Here is a 23227-nt window from a genome sequence, read left to right on the forward strand (position 1 = left end):
CACTTTACAATAATAATAGGTCTGAGGACTTAGTATGACAACTAACGTAAGGTACCAGGCCAGCTGCTGAAGTTTGTGGATTTGTCGCCCTCTACAGGACAATTCTGTAGCGTGCAGTATTATTTACAAAATACAGGTAGATCTCGACTTTAGGAGCTAATTCGTGCCAAATTATCGCTCGTTAATTGGGAGTTTTTTTGTCGCAGAAAAATATCGTAAAAATATAAAACTTGTAATTCGGGAGCACGGAAAGCGAGAACTACCTGCATGGTCTAAGCTTAGCTTCAACTCTTTCAGCGTTACCAGAAACTGATTTTGTTTTTACATTCGATCCTTCGACTCCGATGTGCAAAACGGCATAAAGGTAAAGTTTAATTATTCATTTACATTTTTGGAAATTTGAAGTTTACAGCACAATATTGTAGAAAAACCACACATTACAAAGAAAATAGCAAGGAAATAAGACCAGAACACATTAATTCAGGAATGTTATGCCTCCTGTCAACACAAAGAAAAATGCTATACTTATGAGGATAAACATTATTCAAGTATGAGAGATCCGGAACTTGAGCTTGTTTGAAGCAGAATGGTGTTTCTCAAAAGATTATAAATTAAAATTGACACAATATCCTCCAGACTCAAATTTAGAGATGTAAACTATCACAACGTATAATAAAGATGGTAGCATATCACGGCACAATGCACTGAAATTGAGTATATTTTATTATTTCATCATGGTGATGTAATTCCTTGACAAACACAAGTCAGTCCCTTTTAATACCCTTTAAGGAAATAAGCATTTCAGTAAAACTGAAAATCAGACAAATCAGATGTCATTATAAGCTGATCAAGGTGGGAAAAGAGACATTATTTGGCATCTTCTGCAGAAATGGTTATTAAACAGTCATTATAAAATTGCAACGTAATGCTTTTCTGGTACCAAAGTATCACTAATAGCACAAAAATATCTTCAAAGGATGTGCAACTTCTGTAAATTAAATGATTCCCGGCAGACTGCAGTGGAGCCAGCTGGCAGTTAGGCCCACTCTGAATAAATACCACTCCTGCATGCAACACTGCATGGATCCCGCAGACCTGATATCTTCATATGACATACCTTTGTCCACTCTGACAGCTGTCCTAGTTGCTGAGCCTTCCAAAAAACAGAGGACTGTGTGCTGGCTGTTCAGGGACCAGGCGTGTGCCGCATAAAGTTAGTTACAGAGGGTCCCTGGGGCAGTCATTGGGAATCCAACAAGCCTTCTAGACTTTCATAGAGAATCCTCCTCTGACTCGCTGTCTGATTTTGTGAGTCTCGCAAGCTCCTCGCCATCCTACAAAAAAACAAAAGAGATGAGAATTAAACCACATGATAACACTGTACAGTGTGAGCATCAAGTACAACAATGAAGTCAAACACTGCACTAAACAGCAGACAAAAGACACAAATGGCAGTAACTGCAACTGGGATCGAACAGTAGAACAAAGAACTCAATTGTCTGCAGGGGAATGACTGAAAGGAGGTTCCCTACTACTAAACAGTCAGAATTATCCTTAACAAGTCAGCTGCCCCGTCTTCCTACGAAGCATAAAATTCCTGGTCCTGCACAGGAGAGCTGGGTGCTGTTCTCACATTCCAATATCGCTAAACATTACCCCTGCTGAAGCTCTGAGCTTTTTTGGTGCTCTTTGAGCAGTGCTAGGACTTGACTCGAACCCACCACCTTTTCCGTTTCACTCGTGTGTTATGCTCGTGTTAATTGTGAGAAAAACTTTATTTGCTGCTACGCTGCGGTTAGAATATGAACTGCACAATCATTTCAAATTCTTGAATTTTTCAAATATCTTGAATATCTGTTACAGCACTACTTGGGAGACAGAGGGGCGGCTGAAAAAGGGGCCGGTGGGGGCAGCTCTTACCCCCCGCGAGCGCTCGGACATCTCCCCGTTGATGACCCGCAGCTTCTCCTGCTGCAGGGCGAACTCAGGGTCCCGGGCGCGACTGGTGTTATAGATGAAGATGGCCAGCATCACCACGGGCGCCTGCAGGAAGAAGTCCAGCGAGGGCCGGAAGTCGAAGGCCAGCAGCGAGATGGTGGTGACAAGGACAGTGGTGACCTGGCCCGTCAGCACGTGGAACATGTTGTCGCGGAACTTGAGGATGAAGGCCACTGACAAGCCCAGGGCCGCCGTGACGACAGCAAGGGCCAGTGAGTACGAGTTATGGCCGTGAAGCAGACCGCAGTACAGAACCACGGAGCGAGAGTCGGGGTGCAGGACCAGGGTGAGCGTGTTGAAGACCACGCCGAACACGTACAGCCTGCTGTTCTGGATGAAAATGCTCTCGGCCAGCTGGTCGCCTTCCTTGAGGATCTTCTCATTATAGATGTTGGCCATGGAGGAGATGAAGCACTGCAGAAGAAGCAGGACGTGGCCCAGGCCAAAACGCAGGTCCTGCCCGAGCGTCACGTTCCACGAGCCCCCAGCCAGTGGCCCTTCCCTGTCTGCGGCGCTGTGGTTCAGCCGCTCTGCCTCCAGGTGAGTGTAGGCCAAGCAGCTGTTGGAGGAGACCAAGATCTTGCCTGGGTGGAGCCCGTGCACCGCTGTGGCATGCTGGCTCCCCCCTGTGCCCATTGAAAGGGCTACCATGGACAGGAAGAGAATAACCAGAGATGCCCATTGCACTGTGGACAGACGCCTCCTGCAGGACAAACCATGCAACAGCATCAATGAAAGTGTCTAAACCCACAAACAAAAGAAGTCTTGTATTATGATACAGTGCTACTTACTTTAGCACAATCCGGAATAGTATGGCTGTGGTCAATATGACAAAATTGGAAAATAAAACTGCCAGAGCCTATGAGGGGGGGGGACAGTTGTTTTAGAATGGGGAAAAAAAAAGATTATCCAATACTTGAACATTTCTATAAATGACAGACTTACAGGCTGCAGGTATGTGAGCACATAGAAAATGATGAGGTTGTCGAGGAAGTAGAGGAACGCTGGAACAGACCATTTCATGAAGCTCAGAAACTCCGAACAGGAAGAGAAGCCAAGTTCTCTGCATGACCGTCCCTCTGAAATGGGAAACGTGGCCTGTCTGCCCAAAGAAAACCCAAGACACAAATGCAGGACCTGGGAGCTCAGACTTACCCTTCACTATTACCCGCAAAGACATTATGATGCAGAATACCAGCTTCATACCCTCTGCCATTAGATTGACTGAGGCAGGTAGGAAGTCATACTTGTTTTCTGAAAAAACAGGCAGAAATAATATGCGTTAGAATATACTATGCAAGTGGCACCCTGTGAGAAAGTAGCCCATACTGGGCGACACAGTGGCAAAAGCACCTGCATTGGCAGAGAGCTTTAGCAGGAGAATTCGCGTTGTGCCCAGGGTGATGAAACCAAGGCCCAAAGCCAGGGTGTAGGCAGAAGACCTAGAGCAGGGGCTTGGCTGGCAACACCTGGCCATGGCTGAATCCTGCCTGGGCAATCACTAAGACGGGGCGAAGGGTGCCCAGTGACTGGCGGCCTGCAAGGACAATAAAGAGGGTGAATGCCGAGAAGGCTACTAACCTGACCATAACCTGACCAGCTTCAGCAAAATATGAAGGGAAGTAACTGGTTAAATATAAACAGCAAATGTGTATCTCACAACTAAGCAAGCAGTTGGCACACTGAGCCGCCCACAGAATTCCCTAAATGCTTCCCCCTTTGCTGCCAATGCGACTGTTACTAGATAAAATTCATTTAAAACATGATATGGTCTTGTCCTTCAAGAAACATATTTACCTTGTTTCAATGGTCTTTTAAGCATTTATGCATAAATTAACTGCAATCTGTTTTATTATTATTAACAGTCATCACTACATAAATAGAAGCCTGCTTCCGCCACATAAAACAGAAGTAGTAAGTCGTAACTACTGACGAATAGAGTGTGAAAGATTTATCTGGTAAATCAGACTGTGTACCTCGTCATTCAGACTTAGTATCTCAATTATTTTTTGTTTAAATGACTTGATTTTCACGCTTTGAAATCCACGTAACAATTCACATCGTCCAAACATAAAAATCGAAATCCAGAAACCATGCAAAAAGATTCAATAAACATGTTTTAAGTACAGATAATCGTTAAACCGATTCAAATGTATAAAAAACTGATCGTGGCAGTTCACATCCAGCCGTCCGCCTTGATATTAAAATAGTATCACCTTACTGTTACATTGACACGTAGTTGGTGGCTATGTTACTGTCTAGAGAAACCAAGAAGGTAACAACAGGAGACAAATCTACTGATGCATTAGCAACGAAGAACAAAAGAGTTGGTCGACTGGTTATATCAGGCAGACTTTCTGTAAAATTATTTTAGGAAATTTCGCTTTACCTATCGCATCGGCAGATGCCAAAGACAGTCCGCACTTCCCAGATCACTGCCAACTACAATGTTGTTTTTAATATGCGCATGCGCAACATTCTTGTATCTTTCTGGCATGTATTGTAAATATGCTATATTTATTTGTCCACATTTAAATATTTAATATGAATTATATGTGTAGACAGCCTATAATTTCTATTAAGCTAAAAAGTTTATAATTGAAATAATTTGGTATTTTAAATTTATCGTCAACAATTTTAAGCGGTTTAGCTTATTTACTGTGCCAAATCTAAACGTTTGCTTGAAATCCCGCGAGATTTGAGATACGGAAGTAGTGGTCAGGTGACAGGGGTCATGTGGGCCGGCGCTGGCGTGGTCTGTACACAGTCGTTTCTGTTTGCGAGTGAGGGCGGAAGTGCGCTGATAGTTCACTCAAAGGAGATCCCTTCTTGGAGTCTTTAAGTTTGCAGCCGTGACGAGAGACACAGCAGGTTGTTTTGGAACATGCAGAACGTTATAAATTCCGTAAAAGGCACCGCACTGGGAGTGGCTGAGTTTTTGACACCAGTATTGAAGGTAGCTGAACAGTTTATCTGTCAAAGGACTACGCAAATTACCTCTGATGTTAAGGATGCGTGCATATCTGCCTGCGTTAGCTAGCTCAAGACAGGTTCTTACTTAATTGGAATGTATTTTAGATTTAGATTACTCGCTGTTTTTGGAATCTGCTAATTTCAAAACTTTGTTGTCTTGTTTCGTTCATTGTTAAGTCCAGTTAGCAAATGCACTAGATTCGGCTAGTTTGCTGTTGGGGAATGATCACGCATGTTCTCGAATTAGTCGAGTCAGTCTGTTCGATGGACAGCTTACTATTATTTCGTCTTCTATTTGCTCGCGTGTCCTGTAGATTCAGTTGAAGTTTTCGTAAAGGAAAGTTAATCATCCTGCATCAAGTGGTGTGTAAAATTTGTCTTTGTGCAGAGCTTCAAATACAGCACGTGAACGGCGAGTTTCGTTTACACTTCTATTTTCCCGGGAACAATTTGTATGACGGTATTCATTTCGAAACCGCTTGGGAATATTTGAATATACAACTTTTAGCAGCAGAGATATCATCTTAAATTCGAAGAGTCTGCTCCTCGTATAGGTCGAAATTTCTTACTTTGCTATTTGTGTTGTTTTCAAGTGAAAACATTCCATATGTGTGTTTACTTCCTGCCACAGGAGTCCAAATTTAAGGAAACTGGAGTTATTACACCAGAAGAGGTAATTTCCCCGTAGTGTTTTAGAAAGTGCCTATTTCAGCAAAGCAGTTCTGTCTTAGATGAATAATGTAACTAAAGTATTTCCCTGTTGCCTTAAAAAGCATTTTAAAAGTTCTAATATCAAGCCATTTTACAAGAATTATGAGGATAAAATGATTTTTGCAGTTCTACTAATTCCGTGGCATGATTTAAGAATTGTAAATGTCCTGTCATCTTTAGAAGACAAATTGATATGTTTTTCAGAAGTGTTGAATAGAAAGAGCCCCTGTCTCAGCTGGATTCTCTTTCCTTCAGTTTGTGGCTGCTGGAGATCACCTGGTCCATCACTGTCCCACCTGGAAATGGTGTGTGTGTCTGTGTGTGTGTCCGGATCTTTCCAGAGTGGCGCAAGGAGCAGGGCCTGCATGACTGCTCTTCAAGGAAAGGAGAACCTGTGGTGTGGGTGGTGGGTGCGGGAGGTGGCGTGGGGGGGGGGGTGGGGTGGTGTGGGGGGGGGGGGCGGCGGCGCTGGGGCTTTAAGTGTCCCTTTGACTCTGAGCTTTCGGTGCGGAATGTATTCAGATTTCTTCAGTGGTCACCACCTAACGAACAGAAGTTCATATGCTCTGCTCTGTTAGAAAAACAAAGTTGGAACTTGTATGTTAATTGTTTTGTGTTTTTCATTTCTGTCAGGTCAACAGGAGAAGAGGCAAAAGTAAAACCTTATTTACCAAAGGAGAAGCAATTCTTACTAACTCGTAATGGTAAGAGAGAACAGATAGATAGGTAAAGAAAAGTGACATTGTGAGGACATCCCCATGAAGAATCTGCTTTCATTCTTAAAAGTTAAAAGTACTACATTGCTTTTATCAGCATTGTTTCATTATGGCTTGTTTGAATGGGATCAATGATAATATATAATTCTGAATCAGTGGGATGTATGTGAGAGTTTGATGGCAGGAAAGTTACTGCATTAATACTGAATCAGTGGGATGTGTGTGAGAGAGTATGATGGCAGGAAGGTTACTGCATTAATACTGAATCAGTGGGATGTGTGTGAGAGAGCATGATGGCAGGAAGGTTACTGCATTAATACTGAATCAGTGGGGTGTGTGAGAGAGCATGATGGCAGGAAGGTTACTGCATTAATACTGAATCAGTGGGATGTGTGTGAGAGAGCATGATGGCAGGAAGGTTACTGCATTACTATGCATTCTGAAATCGCTGCCGTGTGCATGTCAGTACCATGCTACAAGCGTTGTAAGCAGATGGAGTACTCTGATGAGATGGAGGCCATTATTGAAGAGGATGACGGAGATGGAGGCTGGGTGGACACCTACCATAACATAGGTGGGTTTCTCTTCCACACCGCATGTGCAGCTGCATCAGTTTTGTCTTCTGAATGTCCGTGGCGAATACTGATCTGAGGTAAACATCATTCGCTGTGTCTTTCCAGGTGTATCAGGTATGACTGACGCAGTGCGAGAAATCACACTGGACAATAAAGTAGGTGTCAAAGTCTCCTTAATATTTTCCATCATTTTAACAGCGGCATTGAATGTTGTCTGTATTTAAATTCTGTAAGTAGCTTCAAGCTCTGTCTGTGCAACAGGGTTTAATGATCTGCTTTCTTTCGGTTTCCGAAGGACAATGTCAACATGAATGTGCATGTGGGTGCATGCGGGAACGACGAAAACGACGATGACGACGACGAAGAGGCAGCTGACATGGAAGGTGTGTGCGTCGCCCACATCAAACCTCCAGATGGCTTCCATCCCCGTGACGTTGCTTTAAGCCCCCCTGGTGGCGGTTTTGCGTAAGTGTAATTCAGGGGATACCCTCTCGTTTCAGAGTACGAGGAAAGTGGCCTTTTGGAGACCGATGAGGTATGGAGTCCATTCCTGTTTGTTCACCATGACTCGCACGCAATGTGTTGTGTAATAGGTCCATGTGCCTGTTTGCATGAGGGTCTGTGGCCTCTGTACCCCTCCCAGGCGACCTTAGACACCAGCAAAGTGCTGGAAGTGAGCAAATCGAAAGTGGACCCTGGTGGCGAGGATGTCATTCTGCAGACACGGACCTATGACCTCTACATCACCTACGACAAGTATTATCAGACTCCGCGTCTCTGGCTCTTCGGCTATGATGAGGTGCCCGCCTCTGCCTGCTCGTAGTGTGGGCCGGTCGGCCGTGAGCGTGTGGCTGCTTGCATGTTCAGCTTCGGACCGTGTGAGTGATCTCGGTGCCACAAAAGCACAGCTGTCTGCGCCTAGCCTCCCTTTCCCAAGATCATCGTCCTTTGGATGTGTGTGATGGTCCCTCACATGGCTGTCGGCTGACCTACAGGATCGGCAGCCCCTGACCGTCGACCAAATGTATGAAGACATCAGCCAGGACCATGTGAAGAAGACGGTCACCATCGAGAACCACCCACACCTGCCCCCTCCAGCCATGTGTTCTGTACATCCCTGCAGGTTAGTGCCAGCCCGCGCTTTCACGCCCCCCCCCCCGTACCGGCTGAGGTGACATGATCACAGGTGCTCTCGCCCTCTTCTCCAGGCACGCAGAAGTGATGAAGAAGATCATCGAGACGGTGGCAGAGGGCGGAGGAGAGCTGGGAGTTCACATGTATCCTCTAGAATGTGCCGGGGGGAGTGAGGAATCCTCTGTTAGACTGAAACGCTTGGGGGGAGGGTGTTAGTTATGCCTCTTTCCATTTCATCTTCTGCCCAGAAAACTGGGATTCCTCACCAGTTCAGTAGCATCACCAAAAAGTCATAAATTTCAATAAATACATTTAACCATTGATAAAATGTATTAATTCATAACAGCTCCCTTTGGCAATATTCCAGCATATTTTAATAAATGAGGAAGTGACACTCTGGCTACTTTAGTTGATCACTGTCTGCTTTTTCAGTTCTTTCTGCTCACTTTCCTAGCTTGTGTGGTTTCTCTTAACTCCCAGTTTCAGGTATCTCCTGATCTTCCTGAAGTTCGTCCAAGCCGTCATTCCCACCATAGAGTACGACTACACCCGGCACTTCACCATGTAACCTGCACGCGGCAAGGTGGGGCCCCACCGCGGCTCTGCACGGCCGTGCTGCTGCTCACCTCACACCCATCTCCAGTTCGCCGTTTCTTTCCTGGATTCACTTTCGGAACGTTTTGGGTCATTGGGATTTTCAGGAACTCCTTGCATGGGGATTCAGATCGTTCCGGAAATCAAGGCCGATGGGTATATTTTATGTTTGTATTCAGATTCACAACAAGCAAATTACATGCATATTCTGCAGCTTTATCTGGTGAAATGATTCATCTGAGCTCTAGCATGGAAAAACTTCTACACCGTCCCCAGTAAGTAGATTCATTAATAGGAATCCGGGTTCCAGATTGTGAACAAAAAGCTACATTGTACTTCGCAGCCATTCTGCCTAATCTGCCTCAGAATTTTAGGTGAATGTTTTTAAATCCTCTTTTGCTTCATTCTTTTGAAACCTCTTCATAAGCATATGTGATCGCTCCTCCTTTCCTGTCTCTGCAACATTTATTGCGTAAAGCTTTTACTGCGAGCAAAATAGGTTAAACTTCGTGCAGGTCGCAGCATCTGTGGCTGGGGATGATGGGTGTCCTTAAATGTTATAGTGTAATTGGGAGTGATTGGATGGGTTCCGGGTCTCCCCCAGAGTCACGGATTTCATGTTCTTTAACAGGGTGTGCTCCTACCTCCAGTGTCTTTTAACCGCCAGTGCTGCTGGAACTAAACTGCAATATGTGTCAATCGCCCCAACTCTTCTGATATCAGCACCATCGTTTTTCAGCAGCCGTTTGGAGCCGTAACTACGTGCAACTGTCATCTATAGCAATTAAGATGTAAAGCTTCGGTTTGGAGTTAGAATATGCACTTTTGGTCTAGTAATTAAAAAAATAACAGCCTCTCTTTCAGGAGTTGTGGCTGGCCCATCAATTTGAACCTTAAAGCGTGATTGCTTCTCTGTGTTCGTAAAGCTTACAAAACGCCTTTAGAACCGTGTCACAAAATATGTTACTCGTATATTACTCGTATTCCGGTATATGTCACAAAGTCATGTGTGCCTGTATATTTTAAGAAAAAAAGATGTCGATGTTATACGTTTAACAAAAAAAACATGAAAACTGAATGCACTTAAAGTGCAGTGTGATGTGACGCTGCAGTTCGCTGCAGGCCCGCGTGCGTTATGCAGTCGGAGAAATGAGGGTTTTCTCTACACGAGTATCTCCAATACCTTATTTAAAATATGCAATTAAGTATTTCTAAATTTTTAAATACTTACCTTGCCATTATACGTTTTAATTGGGAAAAATACGTGCATAATTAAGACTGTTAACGTTAACTGATTACAAACGAAAAATTTCGACATCTTCACATTTATTATACCATATGGCGGCTAATCAGGTTGTTCTGTTAGCTAAGTCGTCTGTATGTTCGTGTGGAGCTTTACGGAAATGTAAGTTGTGCGTCAAAATGTATAAGACGCTTCGTGTGAAGATTCTTATTTTGCTCTCAGTTTCCTATCGGCTTCATTTTTCATTAAATGACTGGCTTGCATCGTAATTCCCGATGTACGCGTACACGCGCGCTCCTGGTGTTTGCCTTGTCTGTGACTGTCGTCTGTGGAGGGGGGGAGTCTTGAATGTTTTACTACATATAAATAAAAGTCTCAGAAACAGTGTTTCTGTTCATAATTGCGGAAATAGTCAAGTCTGTAATTCATTTTTAAGTAAAACTACTGCTGATGTACAATTTACACCCATATTACAGGTAATTTCTTTGGAATTGGAGGATGTTTTTGTAGATTTGTTTTACACACCTTTCATTTTATTACAAAGTTTGACTTCAATATTTGTTATAAAAGAGCGATAACATTAAAAATAAGTCCTACAATTATTATTAATAATAATAATAATATAATTCCTATTCTAGGCCTGCGCCATGCCAGGGTGTATACCGTCACAAAAACAAAATGTTAGTTTTAATTTAAAATCCATTATCTGTAGAGTTAATGCGCAGAGTTAATAAGCCGTATACCCACAAGTTTCCATTTTATAATTATGTTTCAAAATCACAACTGAGCTGTCGATTAAGTCCATTGTGAACTGTTCAAACGGCAGAGTTTTCATTTTGTATAGAAGGAATAAAACCCCGGTCCTTTGAAATCAGAAGTGGCAAACCACGTGTAAGCGGCTGTTCTAATCCTCTACAATTATATCACCCAACTGTGCTTCGTTAAATAGATAATCTCTTTAAAAGGTTGCAGATGGGCTTGTTTCATAAATTCCCTCAGAGGGTGTTTTGGAGCTGTGCTACATTCAGTTTCACTATTTTTTAGACCGTTTACAAAGAATGCAGTACAAAATTCATTGATGAAATATTTCATTTCTGCCATTGCGGCCTTAAACGTATTTGATCCATTTCAGAATTCTTATAATGATCATTCGTGAATTACGGAAAAATAATGATTGCGAAATCTTTCCAAATTAACTAAAATTGCATGGATTACATGACTTTCATCAGCAATATTTTTTTGTTTCACTTTTATTTTATTTATTGATTTTTGTACTTTTTAAACATTCTGATTATGATTCAAAGTGACAAATCCATGATGCAATAATGTGTCGCTATTTCATTGTTTGGTTGCTACTTTGATGCTTACTAGATGATGCAATGCCGATGAAATGCCGTAAACTGACGCTGTAAATAAAAATGTAATATTTTTTAATGACTGGACATTGCAGAGTACAGTTATATAACCATAATACAATAACAAGAAGAAGCTAGGGAGCGCTTTGTACAATTCTAAAGAAATAAATAAAAATGAAATCTTCACGGAACTGAACTGTGACGTAGAAAGTCTACAACGAAACGGAGCGGGTTTAGCGACCGCGTTAGTCCCTCGGCATTTCTGGTGAAATCAAAAACAATTCCAATTGGACAAAATCCTTAGACACGCCTGTCGCTTTGTAGAAACCCCATTGGCACGACGACGTCTACGGTCTTCTGTCTCCGCCCCCCGAAAGACGTTTCGTGAGCTGCAGCTGGCTGGGAAGGTCATGCGGTAATTGAAATGTCGGAAGCATGGAGGTACCCCACGTTTTTATTATGCCTTTATGGGTTTTTTTCAAACCTCAGACCTTTAGAACCCTTCCTTACCGCATATTTAATGGGACCTGACAAAAACTTAACCGAGACCCAGGTAAGTGGACGTGGATTTTACTTGTTTAACCCGACGGCTCTAATAGATGCTCAAATAACACAAAAAAGTTGTTTGTCGTTTTGCAAAGCAATCATTGTGTACACGGATCAGTAAAGAACAGAAGAGTTCGCAAAATAAAGTAAGCCGATTTTTCCATGTGCGTGCGGATAGAAGTGCTTCAGGTATGCACTATGCAGTATGTAACTAACAACTAATATACAATTAATGTACGAGAATTCATACCGGATTTTACACATGCAAAACATTCTGCTTGACATTGTGTACCGGCTTTTATTTCTTCATCTCGTGATCAAGTAGCCTAATACCCAGCATTACGTCGGGTTTTTCGCAAATCCGCCACCTTGGAACATGTAATATTTTAAGCTGGATAAATCGGCACGTGGGTTGAACTCCCCCTTTACAAATGATAATAATAATTAAAAATATTAAGATTTGCAAAGCAACAGTGCGCGAATACTGTATATCAAAAATGTTAATCGCACTGTAATGTTTACATAGAATTAGAGAGCGTAAGAGAATTCTTTCCCCCGCTTAGAATTTTTCTGTAGCAGTTCCCCATTACAGCATTTCCTTAAGTGAACTATTGTATCTGATGCGATTTTTAATATAACAGGCTTTATGGCTGTCCATTTCTTAAGTACGGGAACTGCCGGTGCTTAAGCATGTTATTTGAACGGTACACCCCCCCCCCCCCCAACATGAGCCCATAACCTTCACATTTAACCGGTATGAGTCATGTACTGTTTAAAGTTTCCTCTTCTTACTGTAGGTCGTAAATGAAATGTACCCCGTGTGGACCTACTCCTACCTGGCACTGCTGTTTCCCGTCTTCCTGGCCACGGACTACCTCTGTTACAAGCCCGTGATCATCCTGCAGGGGGCGAGCTTCGTTGCGACGTACATTATGCTGGTGAATGCCCAGGGGCTACGGGCCATGCAGCTGCTGGAGTTCTTCTTCGGGGTCGCCACGGCGGCTGAGGTGGCATACTTTTCCTATATCTACAGTGTGGTGGAGCCTGTGCAGTACCAGAAGGTCACCGCCTACTGCCGAGGTGTCACGCTGCTGGGCTCCACCGTGGGCTCCCTTGCTGGGCAGATCCTGGTGTCCGTGGCGAAGGTCCCCCTCTTCCACCTCTGTGTCGCCACACTGGTGTCCATAATTCTGGCTTTCTTCGCTCCCTGGTTCCTTCCCATTGCCAGCAGGAGCTTGTTTTTCCACAAAAGTGACAGCGTCGTCCTGGCAGAAGACCCTACAAAAGGGGCAGTTTGTGTCTCCATGGAGAATCTGAGCAAGGAGAAGGTGGAGGACAATGAATGCAAGATACTGCTTGAGCACAACATCCCTGCGCCTTTGGCCAAGGTCAGCCGAAGTGCATTCTGACGTGGCTCTTTAAATTCATTAATATTAAACATGAATGAATGACGAGCTAAAGTATCACCAAGTTCTGGGGTGATTCTGTGGAATGTTCTTCATGTGCAGTGCTGTGTACTAGAACGTCTTTCTTTAAACCAGGTTCCACAGCCAGCCGTTGGGAGTGTTGGTGGTCTTGATGTGTTGAAGATTCTCTGGGGCGACTTCCTGCATTGCTACTCGTGTCATACTCTCCTGGCCTGGTCTTTATGGTGGGCTTTGTCCACCTGTGGCTATCTACAGGTGGTCAACTACACCCAGGTCCTGTGGGAGAACATTGTTCCTTCTCAGAAGTTTATGATCTACAACGGCTATGTGGAGACGGTCTCAACTGTGCTAGGTGAACCTGCTAACCAAAAAAAAAAGCAGCTTATTTTCCATGGCAGAAATATCGAGTTAATCTCTGGATAACAAAATATCTGTCAAGCATCTGAATGATGTGCTGAAACTGCATGGTCTCTGGAAGGTATTAGCAGGCATGTAGACCCAGTGTCATGCAGCATCTCTGTGCTCTGTCCCGAACAGGTGCTTTGATGGCATTTAGCGTGGGCTTTGTGACGATCTCCTGGACAACCTGGGGAGAATTGTGCCTTTGCGGCTTCACCATTGTCATAGCAGTGGCGGTGTATCTTATGGACACTGTGGAGAACATATGGGTGTGCTACGCCTCCTATGTCATCTTCAGAGGCACTTACATGCTGCTCATCACAATCGCCACGTGAGTATAAGTATGGCCTTCAAGGCAGAACGTCAGAATGAGGTCTTGTGAAGGGGCCACCTGAGCGACGATCCTATTCTCTCCATCAGCTATCAGATCGCTGCTAACCTTAACATGAGGAGGTACGCCTTCGTCTTCGGAGTGAACACCTTTATGGCCCTGATGCTACAGACCATACTGACTCTGATTGTGGTCGACTCCGTTGGACTCGGCCTTGATATTGTTTCTCAGGTATGTCTGCTGTCTTGCCGTTTCTTTTCCTCTCTTTATCTTTAATGGTAATGTGACCGACGCCTCACCCCTGCCTTTCCCTCCCTCTCAGTTTTTCATCTACGCCTGCTATTTTGCGACCATCGCCATAGTCTTCCTAGCAGCTGCACTGCGCCGGCTGGCAGTGAGGTGTCGGGCCCGGCCGTCGAGTGCGAGCGGGAGTAAGGACACGGACTTGGACTCGGTTGGGGGTGTCTCGTCTCTCCATGACCCAGAAGTGATCCTGCCTGTGGATGACCGGCTGCCACCCCAGGGATAGGAGAGTGAAGAGACCATTATTTCTGTTGTCGTTTTGGGGAATAAAGAGCACATGGGCCTCTCGTTCCCCAGGACTGTTATGGTGTGAAGAATGGTGGCTGCAACAGCCTTCAGCGTCCCTGTAAACCTACCTTTACACACGCCACGTTATCCGCACAAAAAATATAATTCGTAAATGTTACACGAAGATACTGGTAGTAATGGCAGGTCCAGATCTGCTGGCATGGAAGGAAACCAGATGGACCAGCATGACCTATTTTATGAGGAGAGCGTTGATACTCGAATGACCGATAGTGTTACCACTGTACCGTATTTTGTTGTCTCTGAATGCAGATATGTTATGTTACGCACAATGAAGTATTATGCTACTGTTTTGATAGCGACGGGGGTCCTGCGAATATCCCACGTGCAGCCCGTAATGGTGGTGGGAAAAATAACATGCCTGTGGACAGGGGGTGTCACAGGGGCATGGAGCACTTGACAGGGCCCCAGAAATATGTAAAATTGGGTGGGGTGGGGGTCAAGGTGACATTTTAGTTAGGGCCGCCAGGATTTATAGGTGCCCCCCCCTCTGGGTAGACAAATGGACAAATGCAGTTTGTATTACAGGAACGCTGATGAGCTGCCGTGGGTTTTGAACGCAGCAGAATAGGGTTTATGGGGTGTGTGTCCTTTGGGGGGGAGGTGAGTGTGAGCTTCAGCGTGAATGTATCAGACATCCCATCAAACCTGCACTGTCTATAGCAATGGGAACCTCTGTGATTTACTGCTCAAAATATAAGATTTTCATGAGATTTTACTAGATATTACCTTCCTTGGCAAGCAGTGATTTAAAAGAAAACTTAAAATTGTGCTTACACCATGTGCCTTAGTATTTTAAATGGTGAGCTTCTAGGTAAGCTTTGTTCATTGTTATGTTACGATGAGAATTTAGGTATTTAAAATTAAATAGATGCATTCACGTGTAATTTTGTTTGCACAAGTATTTTTATAATAAAGAACTACAAAATATATATTGGTGTATTTTTAAACTACATAATGAATGAAATAATTGAAAAGGACTTATAGCCTCCTAGCTGCAATGAACTTATTAACAACATTCCACGTACAGCATCAGCTGCAACATTTTCACTCTTGTGCCCAGTTGTCCAGTGTTAATCTGATTGGATTTCAGCTGTTGGGTTGGATCAAACCTTAAGAATGGGTTGTGCAAAAGAAGCAAAGTATTCTAACATGGGATTGGATCATGTAATCCGGTTCTGGTTTGGATCTGGATGAAGCCTTCAGTACGTGTTCAAAACCTTTGTAGTAGGATAAGAAACGGGATCACCCTGATCCCAGCAAAAGGGTGGATTCAGGGTGGATTTCAGGAACACAATGTAACAAAAGTTTACAATGCAATACGAATTAATACAACATTTGCATTATGTAGTATCTGCACACTTATTATTTTGCTCTTGATTGCTTCAACCATGACAGTGAAAAAGTAGATAGAGCAAATTTTATACTACATCTTACGACTTTTAGTACAGAAAACCTAAAAAGGATGTTTTGTACCCATGAAATAATCCCCAAAACAGCTGTCAATATCAAACAAGACTATTAAGTTAATTGTAGTTGTCATTCATCACTGTATATTGATTACAATCGTCAGAGATGAACCAGCCATAAACAGACTCTAACAATCACATCCCTTCTTATTGTTAACTATTGGACATTTATATGATTTAAAATGTGCGTTCAAAATACAAAGTATTTGTGAATACTGTATATTTTAATTAATGATGTAATAATGTATATTTGTTTGTGCTACACCTGTGATTGGAAGGTTGCTGGTTCGAGCCCCAGCCTCGACAGAGAAGTCACATGTTTATGGGCCCTTGAGCGAGGCCCTTACCCCACAGCTCCAGACACCTATATATGTGTCTGTGTGTCATAGAGAGCAAGTTGGGGTAAGGCCAACGGAGAATTTACTCACAGGGATCAAGAAAATGTCATTTTTATAATTATTAGTTGCTGGTCAAATGACACTATATTGTATATGTATATATATGGATCCCGGTGATGCAAACCGATGTTGTTTTTCATAACCGGCACAAAAGTAGGATGGACGTCCTGATCCTGGAGAGCAAAACATTCCCAAATCAGGAGCTTTTTGGATCCAGATGAAACTTGAACAGCCGGGCCCGGGAGACACGAAAATGTACTTGATCGGAGACAGAAGGAGCGCCTCCCAGGCGCCACGCGATTGGCTCTGCGCTGACACGTGACGCGGGCAAGCGCCACTGCGGGAATGTTTGATCTACGTTGGTGGTCCGGCTCGTTAGTCCATGCAGGAGCGGGATGTGATATATCTATTTATTTTTAAAGATTCTTCTGAATAACTCGTACTATGCCCTTCAAACACTAAAACAAAGCAATCCTGAGCGTTATTTTATCCCTTGAAAATTACCGTAATGCCCGCTAAATGAAACAATAAAGTAAAATTAGCTGAAATGTACAAACTCAGCACCACAAATAAAATCAGGTGTTTTCTGCCGTGCCTGTATTTATTGAGTTCGACTTTTTCCTGTTTGGGGGGGGGGGGGGCACGACTGTCTTCTCAGAACCCTAAATCGAAGGGCTACGGCCTCCCAGACCACCCACGAACGGCTTTCTTCCGACGAGGGGGGACTCGCCAGCTGGGGTGGAGAAGCGAGAGGGAGAAGGAGCCGTGAGTGCTGGGCGCCATTGCAGCCAGCAGCTCCTTCTCTCCACTGGAATCTGGCAGGCAGGACGAAGAGAAAAAAGTTTCCAAGTCGTGCAGCGGATCGGACCGATATCTGCGGCCAGCTCGCGCGGATGGAATGGAGATATGAGAGTTGGAATTAGCGCGTACAAGGTCAGCACGCGGAGAGGGACGTGCTGGGTGGCTGTCGCGCGGACAAAGAAGTTGTAAGTCGGTATCGCGGTGCGCGGACGCAAACGTTCACGATGCATTAAACTTCGATTTTGTTTTTCCGAGTGCGGAAAACTACGAGTGAGCGTGCATCTCAGGGTTACTTAAAGAAAAGCGAACGTACATGTCGACAGCAATAGGCGACATTTCTTCTGTAAAAGTGCGGTTTTAGTCCCGAAGAACGCGAGAATCCTTAGAAAAGGGGCATCGGCAATTCATTAGTTAGAATGCATGTAGAAGAACCGCTTATTTATTTCACGAGAGGTTTAAATTTTAAAGGAGCTAGGACAAGATATTTGTACTTTCCTCCCCAAAAAAACCATAGTAGTACACCATTGTAGGACTTAGTGTATGTATGTAGTAAATGTAAATTAATGCGCAATATTTAGAATGCCAGAAAGAAAACTTAAGTTTGTTTGGGCCGTAAAGGAAGCGATTGGCGAGACTATAGGAAATCCTGAGCCATTAAGTGGGAGGCTCAGCGATGCCAAAGAAATGCGCAACTCAGCCAGTTTAAGGAAAGTACAAGAATGTGTTTCAGTGACACTGCGTCTGTTTGGTTTGGTTGTTTATGAAGTGGGCATGTTAAATAGAATAAAACTAAAACAATAATCACATAGTTTTTAATAAGATATTACCCCCCCCCCCCAGACATTCTTTGCTTAAAGACAGAGTTATATAAGTTTGGTTTTTGATACAATGCTTTTAAATATTAATCAGAAAAATTGTATTCATGATGTTTCAGGGTTCGTGACGGTAATTTTGGAAGCGTGTTAACGTGTAGTTTATTAAATGTTATTATGGAAACGTGTGTATATAAAATTGCGCGTAGATTCACGTTTAAGCCAGTTTCAGCCCAGTAATTAAGGCAGTGTAGACATTTTCCTACCTGTCCCACAGAGTAATGAGCATGTTATGATTGAAGGGCCATGAGGCCAAATGTTTACTGGGCTATCGAAGTCTAGTCTGGTGATGTATGAGGAAAACGAACGTAAGGCTGATGAATGGCCGCCAGTTTAAAGGTCTGAAAGTCCCCGCTGGTGCCTCTGTCCCCCTTGCAGTATCCCAGCATGCCTGTCTGGCTCCAGTGGCGCAGTCCCTCGGAATGAACAGCAGTAGGAATGGGTCTGAGGAGGATCGGTGGCAGAGTGGGTCCAGCGGAGCGGTGGTGCTGGAGTCCGTCTCCATGCTGGCGATCACCCTGCTCGCCTGCCTGGGCAACCTGCTGGTGGTGATCACCCTGTACCGGAAGCCCTATCTGCTGACGCCCAGCAACAAATTGGTGTTCAGCCTGACTCTGTCCAACCTGTTGCTGTCCATCCTGGTACTGCCATTCGTGGTGACCAGCTCGGTGCGGCGCGAGTGGCTCTTTGGCGTTGTCTGGTGCAACTTCACCGCCCTACTCTACCTGCTGATCAGCTCTGCCAGTATGCTGACCCTAGGAGCCATCGCCGTTGACAGGTTGGTGTCCTGCCCGGTGCAGATGGGCATTATGTTCAGGAGGGTTCTGGGCGTACTGGACCGTGTTTTCTGAGATCAGGGATTAAGATCGATCAATTGCTTGCAAGGGCATGTCTTGCACATCTGCGCCGTTAACCAAACGGCGACAAAGCACTATGTACGCCCTTCATCCAGTCCTGAGATCTATCGGATTTTGTTACTGCCAAACACAAGGTTAAGCTTCATTGCCGTTCATTTAATTTTGGTGGCATGAATCGAAAAAGCATCGACTTCTTTGGCTTTGTTGTTAAATGTCTGTGCAAGGATACAGAACTGCTTTGTTTATGACTTTGAGACTTGCCGTCTGCTGCATCGTTCTCTGCGATGGTCGTTATATCTTAACGGTATCTACCTGTAGGTGGATGGTATGGCGGTGAAGCCCTCTTGCCGTTGAGGCCCTGGGTTCTGAAAGCCTGTCTGTGTCCTTCCAGGTACTATGCTGTGCTCTATCCCATGATCTACCCCATGAAGATCACAGGCAACCGCGCAGCCGTGGTCATCGTCTACGTGTGGCTCCACTCATTGGTAGGCTGCCTTCCGCCGCTCTTCGGCTGGTCCTCCTTCGAGTTCGACCGCTTCAAGTGGACGTGCACGGCGGCGTGGCACCACGTGGCCTCCTACACGGCCTTCTGGGCCGCCTGGTGCTGCCTGCTGCCCTTCCTGGCCATGTTGGCCTGCTATGGTGTCATCTTCCGGGTGGCCCGCATCAAGGCGCGCAAAGTCCACTGTGGCACAGTGGTGGTGGCCCAGGAGGAGTCGGCATCCAGGAACGGCCGCAAGAACTCTAACGCGTCAACCTCCTCCAGTGGCAGCCGTCGCAGCCTGATATATGCTGGCAACCAGTGCAAGGCCTTCGTAACTATCTTGGTCGTGCTCGGAACTTTTTTAGTGACTTGGGGGCCCTATGTGGTGGCCATCTGCACAGAGGCCCTCTGGGGTGAGGGAAGTGTCTCCCCAAGCCTGGAGACTCTGGTCACATGGCTGTCGTTCGCTAGTGTGGCCTGCCACCCACTCATATATGGCCTGTGGAACAAGACTGTGCGTAAGGAGCTTCTGGGAATGTGCTTCGGCGATCGCTACTACAGGGAGTCGTTCGTCACCCGCCACAGGACAGCACGTCTCTTCAGCATCTCCAACCGCATCACCGGTGAGTGCCAGGCATGGCTGGAGAATGGGTGGAGAATAGGTGGGGTCTGAGCTGGCCCTCTTCACCTTGTATAGAGGGATTGTTGTCCTGGTCTTGCTCTGAGATAAGCATTTTGTAAAGTGAGCTCTTGTCTTCAGCAAGTTCAGTCAGGCTTACTGATCATCTAACCACCATCTCTTTGCAAAGATCACCAACCACCCCCAAACACTGTTAGTTTAATAAGATGTTTGTTGAGAATCTGCAGTTGCGGAGATGTGACACTAACCAGTGAGACTCTCAGCTATGCATAGTAGAGTGACACTTGACTTTGACGGAGGACATTTGGAAATATTTCTCCTTGTGTGTCAGGGATGTGAGGGACAGGCTGTTCTGCTGTAACCTAGTGTTTGGTTGTCCCTGTCAGAGGAAAGCTTCCATTTAGGCACAGAATCAGTACTGCTCTGCGTGACCTAATCTAACTGAGATACGGATTGTGGAACGGTGTTGCCATGCATTGTCTGTCTTAAAAGTATTAACTGTAGAGTGAAGCATACAGTTTACTGTGCTGTCAGCTGAACACTGTTTAACTTGGGGGGGGTCTTGAGAATGCAGCTGACTTTGATTATATCTCCTATGTGAAGATCAGGTAAGTTTTTTTTTTTTTTTTTTTTTTTTTTTTAAGAGCAGTGACTGAAATCAGTGCCGTTGCATCACTTCCTGTCCCGCATGGCTGCGCATGGTATGTATGTGGTCATGCAGGGCTGGCTGAGTGTCTGCGTCTCCTTACAGATTTGGGGATGTCTCCACACCTAACGGCTATACTTGCGGGAGGGGGTCAGCTCCTGGGACACGGCAGCAGTACGGGGGACACGGGCTTCAGCTTCTCCCAAGACTCAGGTGAGCTAAGTACATTATGGGGGGGGGGGCACGTTTGGCTCTCTGGGCCGTCTGAGCTCCTCCTCCACCCTGCGTTTGCAATCTTTCTGCCCCAGCTTGCCCGAGGCTGCAGGACGCCCTCCCTGAACGCAGTGGTGGTGTTCTCCTGGTGTTTTCTGAGTTGCTAGTTAGATGCTGCCTCCATCGCCATTCACTCTGTCCCGGAGATGGGCGTGCGGGGGCGCTGTGCACACTGCCTTTCCACTGCTGTGCACACTGCCTTTCCACTGCTGTGCACACTGCATTTTCACTCCTAGGTGATGAGAGCCCTTGCAGGAAGTGTCCCTGTCTGAGGTACGGTGGCGTTCAACATCTGCTGCTCTTCTACTCAGGTACAGATGTCCTGCTTCTGGATAACTTCTCCTCGGATTCCCACCCTCCCCACCACACTGGCAGCTCGTCAGCGAAGAGGAGGAGCTCTGTGACGTTTGAGGACCAGCAATCCCGAGGCAAGTGTGCCATTATCTGTTTCTGGTGTACAGGCCGTTCCTGGGGCACAAACAAGGTCTGTCCCCTATATCTATGTCTTGTAGGAAAGTTGGAAAAATAATGGTACAATTCATGCAGTACTTTACCGTGAGCCAACAAACAAATTGCCCTGGAGACTGTGCCTGTGCCTGTTGTGGCGAAGCGGGGGGTCCTGTTGGTTAGAGGTTGGTTCTAACAGCCTAGGGGGCTAAAACCTAGTATAGGTATAGTCATCCAACTTAGGTAATACGTGTTGTTACTTGATACTGTATTGGTCCCCAGTGGTGGTGGGGGGGTGTCTTTGCCTACTCTTTGTCATGCTCTACATGACACATGTAGGTGAGAGCAGACACTCAGTCACACACATTTTCTGAGTATCTTTATACTCGTTTTATTTTCTCTCTTCCTATATTTTCTTAGGGTTTGGTTTATCCATCTTCTGTAATCACTTATCCTAGGCAAGGTTGCTGGGGGAGCCTATCCTGGAGGTTATGGGTACAATGCATGGAACAGGCCAGGAGGGGGCGCCAACCTGCCAAAGGGCACACACACGCACACGGAGTGGTGGAGACTCGAACCACTGCACTATTGTGCCACCTACATTTGATTCCTTTTAAATGGAAAAATAGGCCATGAAAAATACCATAATAAAAAGAAATTGGGTAGCAATCATACAATAAGAACTTTTTAAAATAAAGTCCTTCATTGTTCTGTCATTTTTTTTTACATTTCATATATTTACATGGTGTTTCATTTGGTTCATTTATTTTAATTGACCAAGTGTTAAATACGGCAGAGCACACGTGATGTCACACAAAAACAGCTCATCACATTTGTGCTAACAATCAAAGGAAAAACCCAAGAGATTGTCTTGCAGACAGCGTATAATTAAACTAGGCTTTACGCAGCTTGAATATTTGACCATAGTGTCAATTTGTTGATTGCTGACAAACTTTATTTTGCAGGTCGAACTCTTTGTTGCAGTAGCCCTTCTGTTTTCAGCAAATTTTGGCTGAAATTTTGTATGTTTTTATAATTTACAGTTACACACTTTGATCTTGTTGAGCAACATCAATAAAACTACAAACAAAAATGCCAGGAATACTTGCTTACAATGCATCCCGAAATGAAACGATGAGAGCATGAAAATCTGCCATCGCTAAGGAGCAGCCTAACGTACTGTGGCCTGGAAAACTCTGGCTGAAGTTCTGTCACGACTGTCGCTAACTTTTTTTTGTGGTGTTATTTTTTTCTTTAGCAAATGTTGGTTCCCCTCCAGTCCAAGTCAAGGCTGAGATCCACAAATCTCTGGACAGCTACGCCTCCAGCCTGGCAAAGGTGATTGAGAGCGATGCCAAGCTGCAGCTCTTTGGGGAGGAAGGCACGCTGCCCGGCCGGGCACCAACTCGGGCACCGCGCTACCTGGACGGCCAGAGGCTGAGGCTGGAGAGCATTGATGAAGGCATAGTCAACGACGAGCTTGAAGAGATTCGCGTGTAGTCATGTTTTTTATTGTGTGGTTAATTCCTGTTATATATATATATATATATACTGTAGTGTGGTATTGTGTGTTTTTTGGAAACTTTTATATGTTCATTGGAAAACTGTACGCATTTAATTTGTGCAACTAAACCTTTTCCATCATGGTGGTTGCCTTGGTTCGAGTTTGAATTTATCATTCAAGGTTATGGGTAAAATTGATCTATTGGGGTTCTGAAGTTGCACTGAA

At 44.8% G+C, this 23227-nt stretch overlaps 4 protein-coding genes across 5 annotated transcripts; 3 read left to right on the plus strand and 1 right to left on the minus strand.

Annotated features, from left to right (window-relative positions):
- Positions 1–347: 347 nt before the first annotated feature.
- slc35a5 (solute carrier family 35 member A5) lies at positions 348–4539 on the minus strand. The gene is made up of 7 exons (XM_048999287.1): positions 4388–4539; positions 3352–3535; positions 3154–3252; positions 2944–3077; positions 2790–2857; positions 1921–2701; positions 348–1334 (listed from the first exon to the last, which is right to left on the minus strand). Exons 2-7 carry the CDS (start codon positions 3473–3475, stop codon positions 1272–1274), a joined length of 1269 nt encoding a protein of 422 aa, XP_048855244.1. The 5' UTR covers positions 3476–3535; positions 4388–4539; the 3' UTR covers positions 348–1271.
- Positions 4540–4748: 209 nt separating this feature from the next.
- Positions 4749–10353, plus strand: atg3 (autophagy related 3). Its single transcript, XM_048999288.1, has 12 exons — positions 4749–4954; positions 5603–5644; positions 5938–5987; positions 6316–6386; positions 6865–6972; positions 7079–7128; positions 7269–7356; positions 7474–7508; positions 7617–7772; positions 7969–8096; positions 8182–8250; positions 8594–10353. Exons 1-12 carry the CDS (start codon positions 4883–4885, stop codon positions 8673–8675), a joined length of 951 nt encoding a protein of 316 aa, XP_048855245.1. The 5' UTR covers positions 4749–4882; the 3' UTR covers positions 8676–10353.
- A 1294-nt stretch (positions 10354–11647) lies between these two features.
- On the plus strand, positions 11648–15541 carry slc19a2 (solute carrier family 19 member 2). Its single transcript, XM_048999415.1, has 6 exons — positions 11648–11852; positions 12643–13233; positions 13387–13624; positions 13810–14002; positions 14092–14233; positions 14325–15541. Exons 1-6 carry the CDS (start codon positions 11724–11726, stop codon positions 14529–14531), a joined length of 1500 nt encoding a protein of 499 aa, XP_048855372.1. The 5' UTR covers positions 11648–11723; the 3' UTR covers positions 14532–15541.
- A 1566-nt stretch (positions 15542–17107) lies between these two features.
- gpr161a (G protein-coupled receptor 161a) lies at positions 17108–23144 on the plus strand. 2 transcript variants are annotated; one of them, XM_048999207.1, is made up of 6 exons: positions 17108–17464; positions 18530–18929; positions 19400–20115; positions 20884–20991; positions 21363–21479; positions 22757–23144. In XM_048999207.1, exons 2-6 carry the CDS (start codon positions 18574–18576, stop codon positions 22996–22998), a joined length of 1539 nt encoding a protein of 512 aa, XP_048855164.1. In that variant the 5' UTR covers positions 17108–17464; positions 18530–18573; the 3' UTR covers positions 22999–23144. The 2 variants fall into 2 exon arrangements, with proteins under 2 accessions (XP_048855164.1, XP_048855165.1); XM_048999208.1 differs by having other exon boundaries at positions 17108–17411.
- Positions 23145–23227: the final 83 nt, after the last annotated feature.

The sequence above is a fragment of the Brienomyrus brachyistius genome, unplaced genomic scaffold, assembly GCF_023856365.1.
Source record: "Brienomyrus brachyistius isolate T26 unplaced genomic scaffold, BBRACH_0.4 scaffold44, whole genome shotgun sequence".
Classification (NCBI taxonomy): domain Eukaryota; kingdom Metazoa; phylum Chordata; class Actinopteri; order Osteoglossiformes; family Mormyridae; genus Brienomyrus; species Brienomyrus brachyistius.